At 43.2% G+C, this 21,400-nt stretch overlaps 2 protein-coding genes across 5 annotated transcripts in view; one reads left to right on the top strand and one right to left on the bottom strand.

Annotated features, from left to right (window-relative positions):
• The window catches only part of LOC134469438 (phosphatidate phosphatase LPIN1-like), a 74,870-nt gene extending 70,228 nt beyond the window's left edge, over nucleotides 1–4,642 (top strand). For all 4 annotated transcript variants that reach the window (XM_063223701.1, XM_063223700.1, XM_063223702.1 and 1 more), the window contains one exon: nucleotides 838–4,642. In XM_063223701.1, coding sequence (XP_063079771.1) covers nucleotides 838–1,021 — 184 coding nt within the window. In that variant the 3' untranslated portion in view covers nucleotides 1,022–4,642. The remainder of the gene's footprint in view (nucleotides 1–837) is intronic.
• An 11,374-nt stretch (nucleotides 4,643–16,016) lies between these two features.
• On the bottom strand, nucleotides 16,017–18,609 carry LOC134468666 (fish-egg lectin-like). The gene is made up of 5 exons (XM_063222559.1): nucleotides 18,466–18,609; nucleotides 17,926–18,150; nucleotides 17,394–17,605; nucleotides 16,778–16,905; nucleotides 16,017–16,453 (listed from the first exon to the last, which is right to left on the bottom strand). The coding sequence occupies exons 1-5, from the start codon at nucleotides 18,605–18,607 to the stop codon at nucleotides 16,309–16,311; spliced, it is 852 nt and encodes a 283-aa protein (XP_063078629.1). The 5' UTR covers nucleotides 18,608–18,609; the 3' UTR covers nucleotides 16,017–16,308.
• Nucleotides 18,610–21,400: the final 2,791 nt, after the last annotated feature.

The raw sequence follows: 21,400 nt of genomic DNA, 5'->3' as shown, positions 1-21,400 counted from the left end.
CTGCAAAATGCTTAACTAATGGTTAACTTAATGGTAAGGTATTATTATGTCGCCCAGGAAATTAGGGGGGTGGGGGGCATAAGCTCTGCTGCATAATCATGATTAATAATCGTGATCGTGATTTTTATCTAAATAATCGTGATTATAATTTTTTTCCATAATTGTGCAGCCCTAAATGTTATTGCCAACATGAAGTGTTTTACAATTGATTTACTAATGATATATCAATGCTTATAATAGTATTATAGATGCACAACAACCCATTAGCTAACCATTAGTTAACCATTTTTGCGGAAGGTTATTGTGAAGTGTTACCCCATGACCTGATGACATGACATGGGCCAGTCATTCCAAAGTAGCGTTTGGAGTGTGCTGTGCGCACATCTAAGTAAAACAGGTGCCGGACTAAACGCGATGAAACAAAAAAAAGAAGACGGTCAGCACACTTTTGCTGCTCCCAGTTGATTTGTTTTTTTTAGGGCTGTGAAAACGGTTTTCACCTACACAAGGTTCACTTTTTGATGAGAGAAGGGAGTCCTGGTCAAAATGGCAGCATACATATAGTAACAGACACAGACAAAACACATAGACAAAAAGGAAAATAAATGTACAAAAAACACATTAAGAAGAATGAGTTTGCATAAAACGTATTTTGAGATAAAAAGTAGCCTATGTGCTGCATAGTCTATATCCTATATCTGTAACAGTACTACTCCGTACGTCCATCCATACATCCACACATCCATCCATACTCCATAAAAGACCAGTGCCACAGCCATCCAAACCTACACTCTTGTTGTGTATAGATCTCATGATCTTTGTCTCTCCCATGTGCAGATATGTGCGTCTGGGAGAGGTGGTGGACCACATGTTCCCTCTGCTGTTGAGGTCCAGCACCTCAGACTTCCCCTGCAGTGACACCTACAGCCACTTCACCTACTGGAGGGAACAGCTCCCTCTTGTGGCCAGCCCTCCACCTGCAGCACCCCTGCAGGACGCAAGCGGAATTATCGCCCCCTAGTGGCCAGCGCTCCACCTGCACCCCTGCAGGACGCAAGCTGACTTGCTAAAGGGTACTTCTGCCGAGAAACTGCTGCTTAGGGTGGGATTTGAACCTGCAACCCTCTGATCCAAAAAAATAACCCCCTAACAGTTAGGCCATGTCTGCCACTGCACAGCTCAGCACAGCACATAGCACACAGGATCTCTACTGCTGGGAGAACAAGCGTGTGTCCAGGAGCTTGCAACTGTCAGTTTGTGTCCATTGTTTTCCCATTCACATCACATCGGTCGACGTCAGTTGCTGGCGCACTGAATCGTGGCTCTCTCCGCTGTCCTGCATGGAATGCTCTGCCCCCTTGAGTGGTAGAATTTTCACGGAATCTCTTCTGTCAGGCACGCCCAGCTTCATAATTTGACAGACGCAAGCATCTGTATCAGTCGTAACGATACAGTACAGTCTATTTCAGACACGAACTCTGGACTCTTTGGACTATCCTGGTTAACCTGCCCCTTTAATGCTTCAGTACAATTCTGGGGTGCATTTTTCAAAACCATAGTTGCTAACTACGTTAGCTACTTCGTTGGTTACAATGAAAGTTGCTGACTGGTTAACAACTACGCTTTTCGAGAAACAAACATTTGCACTGCTTCTGTTTGATTGACATTGTCACAGACAGAATCTTAACAAACCCACCAGCGACCAGAGGGAGTGCTTTTTTCACGTTGACTTCAGACACCTTCGAATCAGTGCATTTCTTTTTTTTAATTTCTTTTTTAGAGTATGTTTTGGGGGCATTTTGGCCCTTTATTATGATAGCAAAGTGTGAGAGGAGACAGGAAATGAGCAGGAGAGAGGAGGCCGGACTCGATCCTGTGGGCACGCAAGCCCAAATATGATGGGCTTAGCGCGCTGCGTCACAGCGCTGGTGACAGTAAGGTTATAACATAGGCTCTGCACAAAGGGGCTAGACTGTCCCTGATCATTGTCACTAATAATCCAACCCCTCCCTACAGTTCCACTCACCGTATTCCAACTGCCTTTTCCCAGTAGGCTTTCTTCAGTTTCCATGACGCCAACCCAGCAGGAATATTTTCCATACTTTCCCTCCCAAAACAGATGGCTTGTGTTTTTTTTTAGTTGTTGTTGTTAGATCTTCTGTAGTAGGCAAACTGGGGTTGTCCATTTCCCTTCACATTGCACAGATGTTCTCATATGAATAGGTTATACATTTTTTGTTTTCTCCTGGCTGCGCGACACTAGCTGCGTACAACTCAACCTCTGATTGTTGGAAACCGCTGTCGGTCAAAAAATTATCTCACGTGGTTGGATGCCAGTGTCTTGCCCCTCCTCACAACATCGTGTTTATAAACATGGTGAACCCATGTATAGATGACTATGGATGAGAAAACAATGGAGGAAAACAATGCAGACCCAAACAGACTTTTTTCTCAGCTTTGCACTGTGACCCGGCATATGTTGTCTCCATTGCTCATATCATGGCTTATAAACCTCAGACGACAAACAGTTTTTTCATACTACACCATCCAGCTTGTGAGATGAATGATGGTACATTTACCGACATTGTTCACAGCAGGCATGCTCATCATTTCAGAGACCTTTGTTCTCACGGAAATCTGTGTGCATATGCGTGTGTGCGTGCGTGTGTGTGTGTGTTTGTGTGCTGTATGTGTGAACAGTAGTGTATGGGAGGCTGTCTAAGCCCAACAATAACATCAAGGAATATATTTAGGAATATATTTATGTATGTACTCACATATTCTACATGTGTAAAAATATTTTGTGCCAAATGGTTTCTTGTGCTACAATTATATCACGATTTGAAGTATCACATTTAGCTTGGATACTGTTACTGTTTTGCTATGGAAACAGTGTTTCCAAAGGTTACTGGAGCTAGTTACAACTAAAGAAGACAAACTTAATTCTATGCAAATAGAGACGTATGTATCCCGCTTTCCGTCCAAAACATGTTTCAAATAATTTCCTTTGTTGTTCGCCTCCCTGTATGCTACGAAGTGTACTTCCTTGAATCACATGGCTTTCAGTTGTTATTTCTTCAACTATTTCATCCAAAGATAGAAGTTATTGGATCTGAATATGTCTGAAGTGCACTCTAACGGGTACCAGGGTGGAGTTCAAATTCCAATACCTCTGTGTGTGTATGGTATTTTTTTATAGCGGAAAACTATTCAGTAAAGGTTCAATGCGTAGTCTTCGGAACTCAGACTTCCAATAGGAATACGTACAAGTTTAATCCAATAGGAATTTGAAGTTTTAGAACAGGCAGCGCAACAATTGATACATAAAATCAACAAAAAATATTATGATTTGATTAACAAAAATGTTCCACAGTCAACCTTTAAGATTTCACCCTGGATACAGCACACCTCACGCTTAGGCACAGAGTATAAAGCAGGGGTGGGCAATTATTTTGGCCGAAGGGACACATTGGGTAAAGAATATTGACCAAAGGGCCAGATGTCACGGCAACTTGCCCCTTTTGAATAATAACAAAAAGTGTACAGTGACAACTTGTCAGCTTTGCCACTCCAGCACATTATATGAAAAGGTATTTAAATGTAGCCCATGTACTTGGTTAACTTTAAGTTCACAAGACCCCTGTTTTAGGTAGCCATTTTAAGAATGTTGAGTGACCGTATGAAAAGTTGTCTGTCTTGTTAAGTATGTTGTTCGTACTGTTGGTGACAGAGCTTTTTGTGTTGCTGCCCCCACGCTCTGGAACCGTCTACCTCCCAACATACGCCAGGCCCCCACACTGGCTATGTTCAAGAAGCACCTTAAATCCTATCTATTCACAGAGGCATATGGACTTTAACTTCACTGGCCCTTCCCCCTGCCCCTTCTCCCCACCCCCAATGTAAAGCGACCTTGGGTTCCTTGAAAGGTTATTATTATTATTATTATTATTATTATGAAAATGCCTCAGCGTGCTAGCCTGATAAACCAGCCTAAATGTGAGACCGGAGTAATTTAGTCTGGCCCCGATGAACGATGCCTCCGACGATTGCTGATGAGAAATACCTGTTGTTTTTTCAAACTGTGCCGACGCTCTGACCAATCGGCGATCTTTGCCGTTGATGTGCTTTCCCAACGGTGTTGCGAGCTTCGTAGTCACTCCCTCAAAACCCTGCCGCTTTGATAAAAAACAAATCTCTGCATTGTAATTGGTTTTGCCAGACTCAGGGCATAGTGTTCACAACGTTCTCAGATCCGAGGCCAGACCCACTCGCAGCTGAAAAAAATTCGGCGCCCAGCGGGTGGCGCTGGTATACCAGGCTATTAGCGGCCCGCATGTGTGCTCCCCGAGCCTAAGTTTGCCCACCTCTGCAGTAAAGCCTCTGTGCCTGTGTCCTGTAATCACCAACACCTCATTTTGCACATGAGCTGAAATCACACAAGCTTAGCACAGCATTCTGAAAGCTAGCTCATTTAAAATCACATCGACAAGAAGGTTCCTGTCAAACTTGAGGCAGAAATATTGTGATTTTGTGTGTGTGTGTGTGTGTGTGTGTGTGTGTGTGTGTGTGTGTGTGTGTGTGTGTGTGTGTGTGTGTGTGTGTGTGTGTGTGTGTGTGTGTGTGTGTGTGTGTGTGTGTGGAGGAGGAGGGGGGGGTGTTTTGTCTTTTGTGTTTGAGTGTTTTTGGGTGTGAATGGTATTCAGAATATGCACATGTGTATTTACGTATAGCCCAATGACAATTGTCTGTTTTGCGTTCACCTCCTGTCTGTTGATCAGTGCGTAAACCAGATATCTACATGCTGAAATCTGAGCTGTATTGAGTTTGCACTGAGGGCATTTGTGGCATTGCGTACATGTCTAGCTATATATAAAGCTGTATATTCGAGGACAATTTAGTATTCCCACCTTGTGTTACTGAAACATTACATTGCACTGTCTTTAAACAAAAACCCTTACAAGTTGATGATGATGATGATGATGATAATGACGATGACGATGATGATGACAGTTGTGTGTGTGTGTGTGTGTGTGTGTGTGCTCTTCCGTGTTGATAGGTGAGTTTTATTGCCTTATTGTATATGTGTAGGAATGCCTAGCATTTTCAGATTTTGTTTTCGTTTTGTTTATCAATGCTGTATTTTTTTTTTTTTTACATATTCACAGCCTTCCACATCACCTGTTAGCTACCGGTAGATACAGTATGTTCAATGATCATTTCAGAACTGCAGCATAGCATGAGAGTAACAGTTCTGTCTGCAACAAAAAGAAAACAAACCTGTGTTTGTAATCAACCTTTTATTTTGTTAAATCTCTTAAATATTTAAGTTGTGGGAAGTGGCCGATGCGCTATGCACAGTAAAGTATGTGGTGTTAATTCAACACGTAGAGAGTTGGTCCAACACCATGAGTATTAAATTCAACTCTCAGAGTGTTTAACAGACACCATAACATGTATTGTGTACCTTTTACTTTTGTTTGGTTTACTTGGTTTCCTATTAGCAAATACTTTTTTTAGACAGTTACAGTATATTACGTGTGTGTCTTTTGATGATTGTACCAGTGACATATTCTTTCTGTGAAAGATCAGATAAGCTGTGTGCTTCCCCTATGGTCAGTCTTACAGTATGGCATTGGTTGCATTGACATATACATAGTCTTGCATGACCACCTTGAGTGTGGTGGAGCTGTTGTGATAGGCTATATTGAAATTGCAGTCGTCATATCTGTATGTATATTAGGATAAATGTCAATAAAAGGCCTATATAAACATATCCTCACGTGATATTGTTATCCTTTCAATGCACACTGAACAAGAGCAACCAGAGATGGCAACCGGACACCTTGGCCAAAGCGAGATGCACATGATGTTATTGTAGCAATGGCAATAGCATCTATATAGCACATTATCATACATAACTGTCATTCAATGTGCGAAAGAGAAAAGACAGAGAAGAGAGAGGAAAATACATTGTAGGAAGTATTATATAGTGGAACCAGTAAGGACAACCTAAATCAGGAAGATATTCATATAGGCTAATATGAAATCTTTAATAAAGCTATTTAAGAATAACCACAGCTTTTGTTTCTTTTTTGTTGCTTTGTTTTTTTTTTGCCCAATATTGTGTGCATGCACTTGGCATGCTTTGTACAAAGTGACTTACAACCAAGGATGTAATCACAGCATACAGCACTTGCAGATACAAAGTGCACAGGAAACAAACAAGCAAGAGCAATAGGTGCAACTGCATAGTGGGGTTAGTTGTACATTTGCTGTGCGTTAACACAAGGTTAAAAGTTTACCATGTAGGATTATGGCAAGAGTAGGTATTGCAACTCAGACACTTACACAGTAAGACGGCAGAAAACATAAGGGCATATATATATCCCCGGTTCTTAGAGCAAGATGAGGGAGTAAGTCATCTCTATGGGAGCAGCTCATTGGCTGTCGACCTGTGACAAAGATTTAGTAAAATCACTCCTGAAAGATGGAATTCGCGCTGAGGGAGGGGAACGCCCACTGCCTTTATAACGCGGCGTCGAGGGCGTAAATCTCCCTTCATGAGTCACACTTTCTTCGGCTGTAGCGAGTAGGGTGAAGCAGAGACATGACTCCCTCATCTCACTCTGAGAACCGGGGACATATACATGTCCTTATGGTCTTATTCATAAGACTCGGTTCGTCATTTCTATGGGAGCGTGCGATCACTCCCGGATCGCATGCTGACCGACCACATGAGAAGGACATTCAAAAAGGTCCCCTGTGTGTACAGTGCTCCCATCATCCAAGGCCTGTGGCGGGTGATCCCAAAACCAGTGTTGCCAGATTGGGCTGTTTCCTGCACAATTGGGCTGCTTAGGATGGTCATGTGCGGGTAAAAATGGCATTTAGCAGAAAAACCCGCCCAATTGTTGCAATAGAAATCAATAGAATTTGGCGGGATTTTGTGCTGTGGGCTGGAAATCATCAGCCTCATCTGGCAACCCTGCCCAAAACCCATGTCCCAGAGGCATAGCCGTCACGTCAAGCCGGTAGAACTGGACAAAGGTGCAGGGGTTGGCCCAGCCAGCCAGCTCTGACCTGAGCAGGGGCAGTGTTGCCAGATTGGGCTGTTTCCCTCCCAATTGGGCTGCTTGGGTTGGCTGTCTGCGGGTAAAAATGGCATTTTGCAGGAAAACCCGCCCAATTTTGCCCATAGAAATCAAGAGAATTGGGGGGGATTTAGTGCTTCCAGGCGGGTTTTGAGCATTTTTTGGGCTGGAAATCATCAGCCTCATCTGGCAACCCTGAGCAGGGGGAGAAAGCCCCTTAGACTCATAAGCCAGCATGATGGCCTGAACCAGCCATTTGGATAGCCTCTGCTTGGACAAAGCAACACCCTTAGAAGGGTTAGCGAAGCACACGAACAACTGCTCAGTCTTTCGGAAAGAGTGAGTCCTGTCCATGTAAATGAGTAATGCGCGCACAGGGCACAGGTTGTGCTGACGCCGCTGCTCCGTTGACTGAAAGGGAGGAGCACAAAAAGGCTTGAAGCTCTATGGGCTCACAGCTGAAAGAGTGTTGCCTTCTGCAAACTGCACACAGGTAGGATTGACTGACAAATCATGGGATTCACTGATGCGCTTCATCGTCACCAATGCGAGAAGAAGTGCTGTTTTAATGGAGAGGATGCGTAGATCCACCTCTTGGAGAGGCTCGATGGGGGACGCACACAAAGCCTCCAGTACCAGGGTGATGTCCCAAGGGGGCATCGTCTGTCTTGCCACCGGGTGTATGCGATGCGCCTGGCTCCTTTCATGAATCGGAACACCAGTGGGTGACTACCCAGAGTGTTATTACCGAACCCCACATGGCACGCGGAGATGGCGGCCAAGTAAACTTTGAGGTTAGAGAAGGGCTTGCCTTACTTTGGCCATACTACTAAAACAGTAACACTTAACTTGACGCCGGTGTCATACGCATGACATAACAGTGTCATAACATTGTCATAATGCAGTGATGCATGTGTCATCAAATGATTTATGACTTCGTCGTTAAGTGAAATTCAGTTATGGTAAAGACAGGCCTAAAAATGTCAACTTTTCATGCCCATAAAACATTTATGACATAATGTTTATGACTCGTTCATGGCTGTGTCATGACACTGTTTTTTTTTTTTTTTTTTTAGATGTTTTTATGGGCTTTTTGGGCCTTTATTTCGATAGGACAGTGAAGGTGCGACAGGAAGTGAGTGTGGAGAGAGATGGGGTAGGGTTGGGAAATGACCCCATCCGGACTCGAACCGGGGTCCCCATGGGCATGCAAGCCCAAGTGTGGGGGGCTTAGCGCGCTGCGCCACAGCGCCCCCCGTCATGACACTGTTTTGACACTATTATGACACTGTTATGTCATACGTATGACGCCGGCGTCAAGTTAAGTGTTACCACTATATATTACATTATCATGTCCCTTAAGTACACCTTTTCATTTCTGCTTTTCCACTTCAGTGACAGGCACTTCCACTTTATTTTAATCATCAGTTTATTTTTAATTTTACATACTATTATTTTTTTTTTCCCCTCATTTTATTTTATTTTCAAATGCATTATACTTCTTTTTCTTACTTGAAAACATTTATCTTTATTGTACTTTTATTTCTATTTTATTTTTGCATTTTAATTACTCTCCTATTGTTAATTCACTGAAGCTTTGTTTTACTTTCCCTACTGTTATGTATTTATTTTGATTGTAAAGTGTCCTTGGTTATCTTGAAAGGCGCTCAAAAATAAAATTTATTATTATTATTATTAAGAAAATCGACCACGATAAACCATGATTTCATGTTTATTTGAGCATGGTTCGGCACGGTATTAGTTTGACTATGGTTTAACTATAAAATTAACCATGGTTTTACGAAAGTTTATAATTATTCATTAAATTTACACTTAGCTGCCGCGATTTTTATCTAACGCACATATTGGCGACAGTCCTAAGAGCAATGTGGGGTTAGGTGCCTTGCTCAAGGGCATCTCAGTCATAGATGGAGGTGTAGGGAGAGGTAAGGGTGGGATTCAAACTTGCAACTCTGTGATCTTCAGTTTCTTCAGATCTTCAGAACCATTTCTCACAAGTTTTCATGTTTTTTGGGTCATCATGAAACTCACAATTAACCATGGTTTTTCAAAGCATGGTTTGTGACTATGGTTCAACCATAGACACAAACCATGCTGGGGAAAAAAACCCATGAAAACCATGAATAACCATTATTCATGGTAAGTCAGGAACAATAGGACATGGATATGTCCCCGGTTCTATGAATGAGATGAGGGAGTCATCTCTATGAGAGACGCTCATTGGCTGTCGACTTGACGAAGACAATATTTAATCTCTCCTGATTGATCCAGCTGCAATGGGGCGGGACGTCACTTTGCCATACTCCATCGCACAGGCTTTTCCCCTCATGAGTCACACTCTCTACAGATGAAGCAAAAAGGGTGTAGCAGAGAGATGGCTCCCTCATCTCACTCATAGAACCGGGGACATATCCATGTCCTATTGCTCTATTTCGTAAAACTCGGTTCATAATCTCCATGAGTGCCTACAATCTCTCCCGGATTACAGGCCTCGACCGACCATCTGAGTAGGACACTCCATAAGGTCCCCTTCATGAAAGGCGCTCCCGTTACCCTAATGCTGCGAACACACCGCCGGCGTTGAAAGAGCTAGAACGCTGCTGACTCCTGCCTGGAAAGCACAGGTCAGGGGCGTTGAACGCGGCAAAAGATTCAACCTGAAGCGTTCGACCAGGAATCTCGACCAACCGAAGCTCGTGTTTAGAAAAATGTGAACATTCCATTGGCTGCCGCCTGCTGCCGCCGAGCTCATTACATATTTTGAGATGAAGTTCAACTTTTGACGCCCTCGGCTGTTGACGCCCTTAACTCTTGAAACGCTTTTGCGGCTGTTAGCTCTTCTGCCGCCTATTTCCACACGTACAACGCCGGCGGTGTGATCGCGGAATAATGGCCAGTAGTGGACGTACCCAGTACCATATGTCCCAGAGGCAGAGCGGTCACATCAAGCCGGTAGAACCGGACAAAGGTGCAGGGGCTGGCACAGCCAGCCGCCCCAAGGGTCTGTCTTCCTAAACCCCGTCTTAGCTTGTTTGTTCTCCAGCGGGGCAGACGCAGACGCGCTGTCTTCCCGGGGGGCGTATTTGTGGTCAGCGCTCGATTAGGGCTTAGACATTTAGGGGGAGGTCGGAGCCAAGTAGGAGGCCTGGCATTTGTAGTTCAGAGTAAGCTTGGCATATCTCGCTCAGCGAGAATAGCCTTGAAGGCTAGCTGCTGTTCCTTCAGCGCCTCAAACCGCTTTTGGATAGCGTCTATTGCGGTGGAACCAAAGAGGCCAGCGTCGGAAATAGGCTGGTCCATGACCGCCGACTTATCCTTGTCATTTATGGACGAGAGGTTCAGCCAGGTGTGCCTCAGTCCAACCATGGCTAGCGACATGGCACGCCCAGTCGCTTGCGCCGTACAACGCGACGTCCATAAAATAAGGTCAGACGCTGTCCTTGTATCAGCTCTTGGAGCATCGACGAACCTGCCCTCTGCCGGGGCTGTGTACATCTCGGTCCCCAGCGCCCCTAGGTAGGCCGTCAGTAGGGTGGAAGCACTCAGGGCTCGCGCAGCCTGGGAAGATGATCTGTAAGATCTCGTCCAGAGGCTAGCAGCAAAACGATCAGACTTGTGCGGCAGCTTAAACCGCCCCCAGGGAGGGGGCTATGTGATTAGCCAGAGTGCACTCCATCTGGACGAAATCGGGCGTTGCCACGATGCTCTTCAGAGATAATATCTGGAAATGGAGGGAGCACCTCCTGGACAGGGGGCACCGCCTTGGGGAGATAGAATCCATCCAAGAGCGAGCGCTGTTTTTGAGGAGGGGCCTCAGGCCATGCGGCAGAAAGCATGGCGTGTGTCTCCCAAGGAAGCATTGACCTCCACTTCAGAGTCCGCGTCAGAACGTGCCAGAACACGAGTCGTCCGGATCCTCTCTGTCGTCAAATGAATTCGTAGCCGGTAACGAGACAGCGTCAAGTAGGGCATCATTGTCAGGGGTAGTGGACCGCTGCACAACGAGCTGCGCGGTTACAGGGGGCTGCCTAATACCTCAAGTAAACCAACGTAAACATCTCCGAGACTCATCATTGTACGTGATTGTATACTCAAACACTTCAGCTCTGATTATGCTAAAGTTGTTTCAAAGTAGGTTCGTGAGTGCGCTGAGCACTCCGGGGAGTTGTAGGTGACCACCCCCAGTTAATCGGGCCCCCAGATAATCGTCATCGTAGCTAATGGAGATTCAACATATAAACAAACCTATTGTCAGAAGTGTACTTGGAAATGTTGCCTAGTCAGCATTATGAAATAATATTCATTGGTGGCTTTTTATAAAAGCAGTCCTGAAAACAATGTGCAAAGACTGTCAGGGCAGCCGATCACTGATCAGGAATATTTATGATGAAAATCCCCTCTTTTTCTCTCCCCTTTCCCCTCTTCTTTTCCCCCTTAGTTCTCTCTCTTTTTCCTTTCCCTCCTCCTTCTTACAGTCCATTATTCCCCTCGCCGGACTCTACATCCGGTCAGGGCAGGGCAGCTGCAGCTTGCATTTTCCTCTGTGGTAACAATTAAAAGCGTCGTGCATTAATTTTAATCCGATCAATTGCACCATCCGCCACTTTATAATTATTCTGAAATGGGAATATTCCTCTTCCTGCAACAAAACTCTCACATGATTTCAGAACTGGAACGAGAGTTGCACTTGTTTTCAAATCAAAGTGCCAGTGTGATATACTGCAAAGTTAGCATTACTAAATGCTATTACATGGTTAGTAATATTGTTATAATGTTTTCAATAGTTTACCACGGCTATTTTAGAGAAGATTATTACTTTGGTTATATAACTGTGGTTTTGATGGTAAAGCTTGTGGCTTTGTTGTCGGATGGTTTATAAAGCAGTGTCACGTTTCTGCAGTGTGCAATTTGTGGTTTTACGTGGAAGGTTTAGAAATTGCCCCTTGGCTACCATGTATTTGGCTAGAATGACAGGCAGTGTAAGTAGCGCAATTTTCTCACAGATAGCGCCGAATTGCACCAATTTTTGCCTACGGTCATTATTTGACCACCTCTAGAAATGGGATTTTGTTTCAAATGCCCCAGAGTGGTCCTTTAAGACAAAGAAGAGGCAAAAAAGTATGAGAGGGAGTTAAACAGGCTGTTGTCATTACATGAAGGCAGATCGGCATTTTCACAGGTAATGGGGAACTGCCCATTTCTTCTTTCACAAATGAATATATTAATTTATGCTGCCTAACAAAACCGATAGGCCTACAACAGAAGAAATTCAGCTGAACACATAGATTTGCAAACTCTACCGAAATTAGGCCTATTTGCATGTGGTCTATCATTGATTTGGGCTAGAGCAACGGTTCCCAAACTTTTTTCCCTTGAGCACCCCCTTGTTCATTTCAATGTGGTTCACGCACCCCCAAAGCGAATGGGTTTGTTGTGCTGTATGGTTTCACTGCACAAATCCTCACAAATTATGCAAAGTCATGTTGGGGAATCCTCATTTCCAATAGAACTGATGTGTCTTCAAGCATACAATTCACCATAAAATTAAAAACTACTTCAATTGGGCAATGCCATTTCCCAATTCAGATCGCGCACCCCCTCGTAGCAGGCCACACACCCCAGTTTGGGAAACCCTGGGCTAGAGCATTTTAGGGTGTTGCATACAAACCTAGGCCTTCACAAACTTAAAGGGACACTGTCTCATTTTTGGAAATAAGCTTATTTTACACCTCCCCTTGAGTTATATAATAGGGTTTTACCGTTCTCCTGTACTTTCAACCGTTCTCTAGCAGCTAGCAGTTAACATTGAGTCCTATGAGACCAGTTAGCCGCCAGCTGCTCTCATAGGACTCAATGTTAACTGCTAGCTTGGGTGTAAAATTCACATGGCCATACCCAGAGAACGGTTGAAAGTACAGGAGAATGGTAAATAGCTATTATTTAACTCAAGGGGGAGGTGTAAAATAAGCTAATTTCAAAAAATGGGACATTATCACTTTAAGTGTCCAAATGACCAGTGATATAAGTGCATTTAAAATACAAAGTACATTTAAAATACAAATGAAACTGTATCAAAAGCTTAGTCTTATTAATTTAAATGGAATGCTTCAACCATTCACCATTTCTAATGGGCCTGGACAAAAAAGAAGAGAGAGAGAGAGAGAGAGAGAGAGAGAGAGAGATGGAGCGAGTCAAGCTGTCATTGTGTTAAAAAAAAGGGCTCCTGCTCCTTCAAGAAGGCAAGAAGGCTCGTCTTTTTTGCCTGGCCAGATGGTACAGATTCTAAGGGCCCAACAACACTGACAGGGCCCTTGGAAGGATGCTCATGGCATAATTTGTCATTTTGGGGGCAGAAAATTTGAATCGGTCATGGGTCCCCACATTTTTAGCGGCGCCCCTGCCACGATATTTAAGTAACCCGACTGTTCTTCTCAGAATGCCAGCAAGAGAAGTTATAACTGGAAACTAATTTCGTTTGGCAAACTTTTTTACCACATGCAGAAACCGTTATATGAGTTTACCAACATGGACATTGCTGCTGTGCTGTTACTCAACTTATTGAGGAAGAAACATTTAGCGTGTGTAGACACGAGTTTGACAATCTTCAAAATGCATTTGCCACACGAAATGCTTTGCAACTAGCAAGATTGTAAACAAGCAGGTTTAGAAACACCACAGTTATTTGTGTTCCATGCAATGAACATCTGTCTGCGGGTACGAAAAATTTAAATAAAGTCACTCATTTCTGTCAGTGTGTACACTTCTTTTTGCAACATCTATAGAACAGAAAATAACTATATCCATGTTTTCCTCAGTGATTTCAGCTTGGCTTTCGACATTACAGACCTTCTCGAGTTGTTTATGATGCTGCAGGCCATGGTCATTACATCTCTATGTCAAGACAAACAGGCCTACTTCACAGTGACTAGTGACTAGTGGAGCACTCAGCAACTTTTTTTTTTCCGACTCTGAGGAAAGCGCAGGTGCGCCGAAACGTCAGTCACTTTATGCACCAAAATAAAAAAAAACTCTAAAAAGTTGCTGAGTGCTCCAGTCATCCCTGGGTCTGGTCACTGTGAAGTAGCCCAGCTTGTCTTGACTTGATACTGCTGTCCTCGACTGTGAGCACCACCAAGGCTGAAGCGCAGATATCCCCTCTTGGAAACCTGCACTACTACATCAACTCTAGTATCTCAGTAGATGCTGGTCCAGTGTTGCCAGATTGGGCTACTTGGGATGCGCGTCTGCGGGTAAAAATTGGCCATTTGGCATTTTTTCCCCAGCCGTTTTGGGCCCATAGAAGTCAATGTAATTTGTTGAATTAGGGCGGAATTTAGCGCCTTTTGACGTTTTTTGAGAACCTTTTTGGGCGGGATTTGATCAGACACATCTGGCAACACTGCTGGTGTCTTTGTGGGACAACAGTCAGAGTAGGGTGCTGTTTCCACGTAGCAGAATATTTTTTTAGCAGGGTATTTTCTTCTCCTGGTAAGGTGTAAACGCAACATGCGGATAAAAATAAATCCTCCATTGTAACAAATGCGTTTCAGCCCCCTAAACAGGATATTTTTTTCTCCTGCTTTGGATTTTTAAATATCTGCTACGTGGAAACGGAGGGCCAAAACCAATGCAACCAGGAGAAAAAAATATCCACATATAAAAATATCCTGCTACGTGGAAACAGCTCCTAAATCGCATTTGGAGCTCCACAACACTGTACATCCTTGAGAGTGTCACTACGAATTCCATCACAGTGTTGGATGGAACCACAGGCACAGAGGAAAGACTGGAGGGTTACCACCAAATCAAAATAGCTTTCCAAGTCTAATCATGTTGATTCATTGCATTGCATTACATTACATCATATTTTCGCAGATCATTATGCTGCAATCAATTAGTTCGACTTCATCGACTTTCAAATCTCTTAGAGACTTTGTGTGACCAAGAGCATAACTATTAACATTTCCCAAATGGCATGGTTGACCTGCCTCCCTTGGTTTGATAATGGTTGTAAGCTTCCTGAGAAAGTGGGAGGAGTTCCCGATTTTTTCGGGAGCTCAGAAAACAATATTGTATTGCTCTTGGCCTGACTAGAGGCAACTCTGAAGGTGCTGCGTCAATAGGAGGGCATGACCTGGCTAGCAATTAGTAAACCATTATACAGTTAAGACAAAGAAGAGGCAAAAAAGTATGAGAGGGAGTTAAACAGGCTGTTGTAATTACATGAAGGCAGATGGGCATTTTCACAGGTAATGGGGAACTGCCCATTTCTTCTTTCACAAATGAATATATTAATTTATGCTGCCTGACAAAACCGATAGGCCTACAGCAGAAGAAATTCAGCTGGACACATAGATTTGCAAACTCTACCGAAATTAGGTCTATTTGCATGTGGTCTTCCTCACGTTAGGCTATCTATCATTGATTTGGACTAGAGCATTAAGGGTGTTGCATACAGACCTAGGCCTTCACAAACTTAAGTTTCCAAATCAAGGGCGCCTTGAGCCGTAAGGCCGTACGTTCTGTACATACCTTCACGAGAGGGAAGTTTTTAAAACAAAAAACAAAAAAACAAAAAAACCAATATTACGCATATTGTGTCTTCTATAAATGTTGTGACAATGCAACATATGATATGTGAGGAAGCATGTATGTTTAAATTAAATTTCAGAGCAGAGCATGAGACACCATTGATTTACAAAGGCAGATACTTTGCTGCTGTGCGTAACTCGCCCGCTCCTGAAAAATGATACAATATGTAACAAGTTCTAGTTCTACCAGCGGAATTTGAGTGGCTGGCTAGTCACAATTAGAGGAAGAGATAGAGAGGTGCATATGAGAGAGAGATATGCTGTAGATATGCTGTATCACAGATGTGCTGTACATAGAATACATTACAATGTCTTCATTTTGAAATGCTTTATTGAGTCGAGAAGAAGAGTAACTTCATTCATCTCGTAGGAAATAAAGGAATACATTTTTGATTATTAAGGAAAAGGATGATGTGTGACACATGACAATGACAATTCAAGATAGTTAATTGATGTCAATGTTTGAACCCTGCACACTGTAGATGTCATTGTTAACATATAGGATGTCAGAGATACAGTGAAACGCATTATTGTTCAATTGTGTGCTAAGAAAAATCATTGATAAATGCTGAAATCGTAAGACAGAAACAAAAATGCTGCTGAGTTTATTGAATGCAGACATAGATCTGCCCATTCTTCAAGACGACCCAGAGGTGCCCCAAGTCAAAGGACACATGTTTAGCTTGACCACTGAAGAGATCGATGTGGGCCCAGTCTGTCCCTTCAGGCTGTTCGGTAGTGATGCCAGTCCTACAATTGTAAAACGATATACACAATTAGCCACACTTTATACTGTCAACACAATATATGAATGAATGAACGAATGAATGAATGAATGAATGAATGAATGAATGAATGAATGGACCAATCCATCAGTCAATGAATGAAACCTTTATTTTTCATTTAAATCTTTTAAAAAAATGCATTTAGGAACCATAGAACAAACACTTGGACATTCCGACAAGAACAATGGTACACAAAGACAAATCTAAAAAACATACAGTACAGTAGCCAGTGCAGATTAAAATGACAATGCTGACATGTCAGAAAAGCATACACATGAATAACACAAACCTGTAGTAAATATTTCCCACGTTATTCACGCCATAGACAGATCCATCCTGTCCCACCTCTATCATGGACAGGGCTCCCCCAATGTGCTGCCAGTTACCCACCCCCTCACATGCCGCGGGAGTTACCCCCTGCAGACAGACAGACAATTCAGCTTCCGGAAAAGTCATCAAAACACCTTACCTCTACAGTAAAAGTAAAAGTACATACAGTTAAGTAGAGCAGAGTTACTTAATTGATTCTGAGCAGTAGGCGTGAAGTAGCTTATATATACATAATGAACATCACAAAATACACACACACACACACACAACAGACATTAACAACACACATACATTGCACAGCAAAACATATCCTGTGAGTTGAGGTAGACAAAAAGATTAAAATGACCAAGAGTGTTGTCAATTTATTTTTATTATTTTCTGGATTCGTCACCACTGTTCAATACTTTATAATATATAATCAATATATAAGGTCATCTACATTACTGACGGCCCATTTTCAAACCTTCAGCTCCTGTAAGCTTACTATTTTGTCTTAAATTTGTTAATTGGTTAAATTTGATCCATGCTACTATCACAACCAAAACATCACTAAAAGTATGCAGCGGTAATCTTACCTTCCTGATGTAGATGTTGTTTCTGCCGTTTACTCCCCAGCAGCTGATAGGGCCACAACTGTAGTACTTCAGGCTACCAGGGATTTGAGTCCACTCTGACTTCTCCCTACATGGTTGTATTGAAGAGCCTTTATTCAGACAATAGATATGGTCGTGGGAATTCACTCCTACCACGATCTCATCTCCACCTGCATCAATCTGCTTCAGAAGCCCTGGTAGAAAGAGAACATGTAAATGAATATTATATTTTAATATAATATAACAATTTAATATTAATATAATACTATATTGTGATAGGCCCATTGTGATCAACTTACATTAAATACAAAATGTGACATTATATTACATTGTTGTATATTCTTATCCTGTTCGCATAGTGAAATGGAGGGCAGGAAATTAGTGGAAGAGATAAATGGCAAATGATCAGGAAATGACCTCAAGTCAGACTCAAACCCAGTTTTACAGTAAGGCACCTTAGCCCACTGAGTCACAGCACCCCCTTATAATATTCTATTTCTCAGCCAGTTCTTACCCGGGATCTGCACCCACTTTCCAGCAACAAGTTTGAAGATGTTGTTTTCCTTGTTCACTCCCCAGACTCCGGCTGGTCCCACAGTAACATGCTGCAATTTTCCTGGTACCTGACCCCAAGAACTCCCGTATAGTGTGTAGATGTCGTTGGCGCTGTTCACTCCAAACACCTGACCCCCACCAACATCAATCTGCACCAGGGCACCCTTGACCCGCGTGCATCCGACTAGGGGGAGAAAGTGCATCGATACATCATTTATTTATTTTTTTCAAGGGAAAAAAGATGAATGACTTTGAACTCACAACCTAAAACAACCTAAACACTCAACCTTAGAAAAACGTTGTTAAGTGGGATGCTCCTCCAGCCAAAAGTTACAAATGTCTGACAACGGACTGCGAAAGTGGCTGACAGTCGCAGTTCTTCACAGTGCTAAGGTCAGGTTAGACTCTACACACATACCCATCTGATTTTGCAAACTAATCAATCAATCAATCAATCATGAGTCTGCATGCATTTGCAAGTACATGTGTGTGAACTTACCATCGCAGGAAGTGGGAATCCAAAGCAAGGCAAGGAAAAGTATCGCAATGTTAAGACACATGGTTCTTCCTCTCAGAAGTAACGTTCTGTGAAGTAAATGTCTGCAGGAGTGTGGCCTCTTTTTTATACATGTGCTGCCCATTGTGAAGGCTATGCACATGATCATGTCCACATTTCCACGCCCCATGTTTAAATAAGAACCACAATATATTTGCTTAATATCATTTATTGTTTCAAAGGAAAGAAGTCTACCGCACACATTCTTGACTTTATGCTCGTTTTATTAGAGTGAACAACGCGTTTTGCCTCAGTGCGTCATCAGGCTCGCTCAGGTATTACCTGGGCTCTGTCAGGTGTGGCTTAAATAACATCGTGTCACATGGTTTTCTCTTAAAGTCATCTTTTTTAAATGCATAATACATATAATACATATGTAGCAGAGTGGAAATTTTGGGGAAATTTTCTAAAATAATAATTAGCAATTTTAAACAGCTTGCACGACTGCGCCACTGGGGGACTTACCACCCAGAGTATTGAAACCAAGGCATCACAGGTCCGTTAAGGAACACAGAGACAGGTTTAAGGGAACAATGATTCTTCTCTTTTAATTATTCAAAAGGGGGTGTCACAAGTACACAATGTTTTAAAATGGAACCCCAGACATGGATAAGACACTATTTACAATACATGGAACCGCACTGGTGTGCCAATGGCCCACTGATTCTCAAACTCATGTAGTTTCGGTTATTTAAAGTGAACACTTTAGTAGGCTATAAATACACCGCAAACACTTCTAGGTTAATGCTAAAACATGCAAGGAAAATACGGCACGCAATTGCACACTGGCACCATAGGCACCTTTACTCTGTGACACAGCAAACAGTCTAGGAAACTACTGGGCGTGAGTTGGCAGATGCTGGACTGGCCCACTTACAAGTGCGGTGCGCACTGACACAAAAACCACAGAAAATACACACAGGAAAATAAAATAAAACAAAACAGAGAACTCTCACTTTCTCAGATTTACACAAAGTACAAAACTGAAAACAAATGCGACCGACAGACACTCACACACACATACACACTCGAACGCTCACACGCACTAAGACCACTATTACGCACACTGACAATCGCCTAAACAAAACAGCAACCCGCTGGCCTGACAGCCGCGGGTACGGGAGATGGCCAGGCTACCTACAGACAGAAGTACAGAAAACACATGAGACACTTGTCGCTGTATAATTCAGGAGATAATGGGACAAACGGGTGTCGACATACCAAGGGAAGCGTCGCGCCATCTTCTCAAGCAGCAACAAGGAAGGGAAGGACACGATGTAACGGAATGAATTATGTTGTGGGTGGGTGTGATGACTGGGCCAGGACAGAGGGGGAGCTGTGGCGCTGAGAGACAGGAAGTGCCCAACTTGACAAGATGGCTTCCCAATATAAACAGGAAGTTGGTGGTGCTGGGGCTCTCTCTGGTCTCCTTTGTGCAGTGGGTAAGGTTGGTGGCGTACGGGTTGGTCTTTGTGTGCGTGTAGGTATGAGTGACTGAATGAATGTGTATTTGTGGTAACTATGAACTTACCTATGTAACTTACCGGCTTCTAGTAGCCGGCTGTGAAACCGGGTGACTTCGGGATGGGTTGTGTGAGTAAAGTTTCAATGTGTGATTGGTGTATGAGTGGGTGTGTATGCTTTATTTAATTTGCTTTTGATTTCTGTCTCATGCAGGGTGGCCAACCTGTAGTGGGACACCGTGCGCCACCAACTACTTCAGCCAGCGGCCCAGCATAGGTTTGATTTTAGTGAAAGTGATTTTAACCCTTTTTTTAGATATTGATTGTTTAACTTAATAAAGATAATGTTAATTGTAACTTAATTTATAATTGCTGAGGTTTTAAGCTTTGTGCATTGGGCCACTGGTTGTAGTGAGGGTTTGGTTGTTCACCACAGGCCGATTTGTAGTGTTTAGTTAGCCTGGTCCGGTTGCAGTGCCTTGTACCTTTTTCACAAACTATTTATTGAGTGCATTTGTAGTGGTTTACCGTATTGCTGTGTTTCTGTGTACAGTATTACCCTGCTGGTTAACAGCCATCCCTCCAACCCTCCTTTGTTTGCGATGTATTTTGCTTGTAATAAAACCCTCAATATTATTGTGAAACTGTCTCATGGCTCTTCAATGGTGTCAACAACTTTACTGGTGTTTGAACCTGGTGTTACATCTTTGGCGTAGTCTGCAGCACCAGTGTTTTAAAGTTGTTACATCATTGAGGATGTCTCTAAATCTGAATGAGGGAGGTTTGAGAGACCGAGAGCTTTTATTTCTGTGCCGTCTATTTCTGTGATGCCCTGTTTTAGAGTCCCTGTTGAAGATTTTGAACAATGGAAACATTTTGTAAATGTGTTTTAGAATGTTTGCTGTAACTGTTGAAAACTAACTTGATGGATGAATTATCTGCGTAGATGGGGAACTCAACTGCCTAGATGCCAGCCCTGCCTCTGCCTCAGTCACTCACTTGCTCTTCAGTTTTAGGCAACACTTGGAAGAGAGTGTGAGTCTCGGCACTCTGTGTACAGGAGTGCCAGCAAAAGATGGTCGATGACCCGCCTACAACCTGATGCTAGAGATGTGAAGACGGGGAAGCACGTCAGGCCGGATAAGAGGAAGACAGCCATGCTATTGTTGACCAATGAAGAACGTCCCTTGAAGAACAAGTCTGCCCCTTGTGGTGGTGGTGAATGCTCCAGGTGTGTATGGATGGTGTGTGTGTCATGCTGACTGGATACTGGCTCCCAGGTACCGTGGTGCCAGGACAGGGTTGGGAGAGCTTTTTGGGAGAATTGGCCAATGGCTGAAGCCTCCAACCTCCTGGCCACAGCTGAGGGCAGCCAATGGCAACGGGGTCCTGCATCTGTGGTATGGAGTGCTACA

The sequence above is a fragment of the Engraulis encrasicolus genome, chromosome 18 (genome assembly GCF_034702125.1).
Source record: "Engraulis encrasicolus isolate BLACKSEA-1 chromosome 18, IST_EnEncr_1.0, whole genome shotgun sequence".
In the NCBI taxonomy this organism is placed as follows: domain Eukaryota; kingdom Metazoa; phylum Chordata; class Actinopteri; order Clupeiformes; family Engraulidae; genus Engraulis; species Engraulis encrasicolus.
Note: the sequence above shows the minus strand (reverse complement) of the source record. Positions and strands in the feature narration are given on the sequence as shown.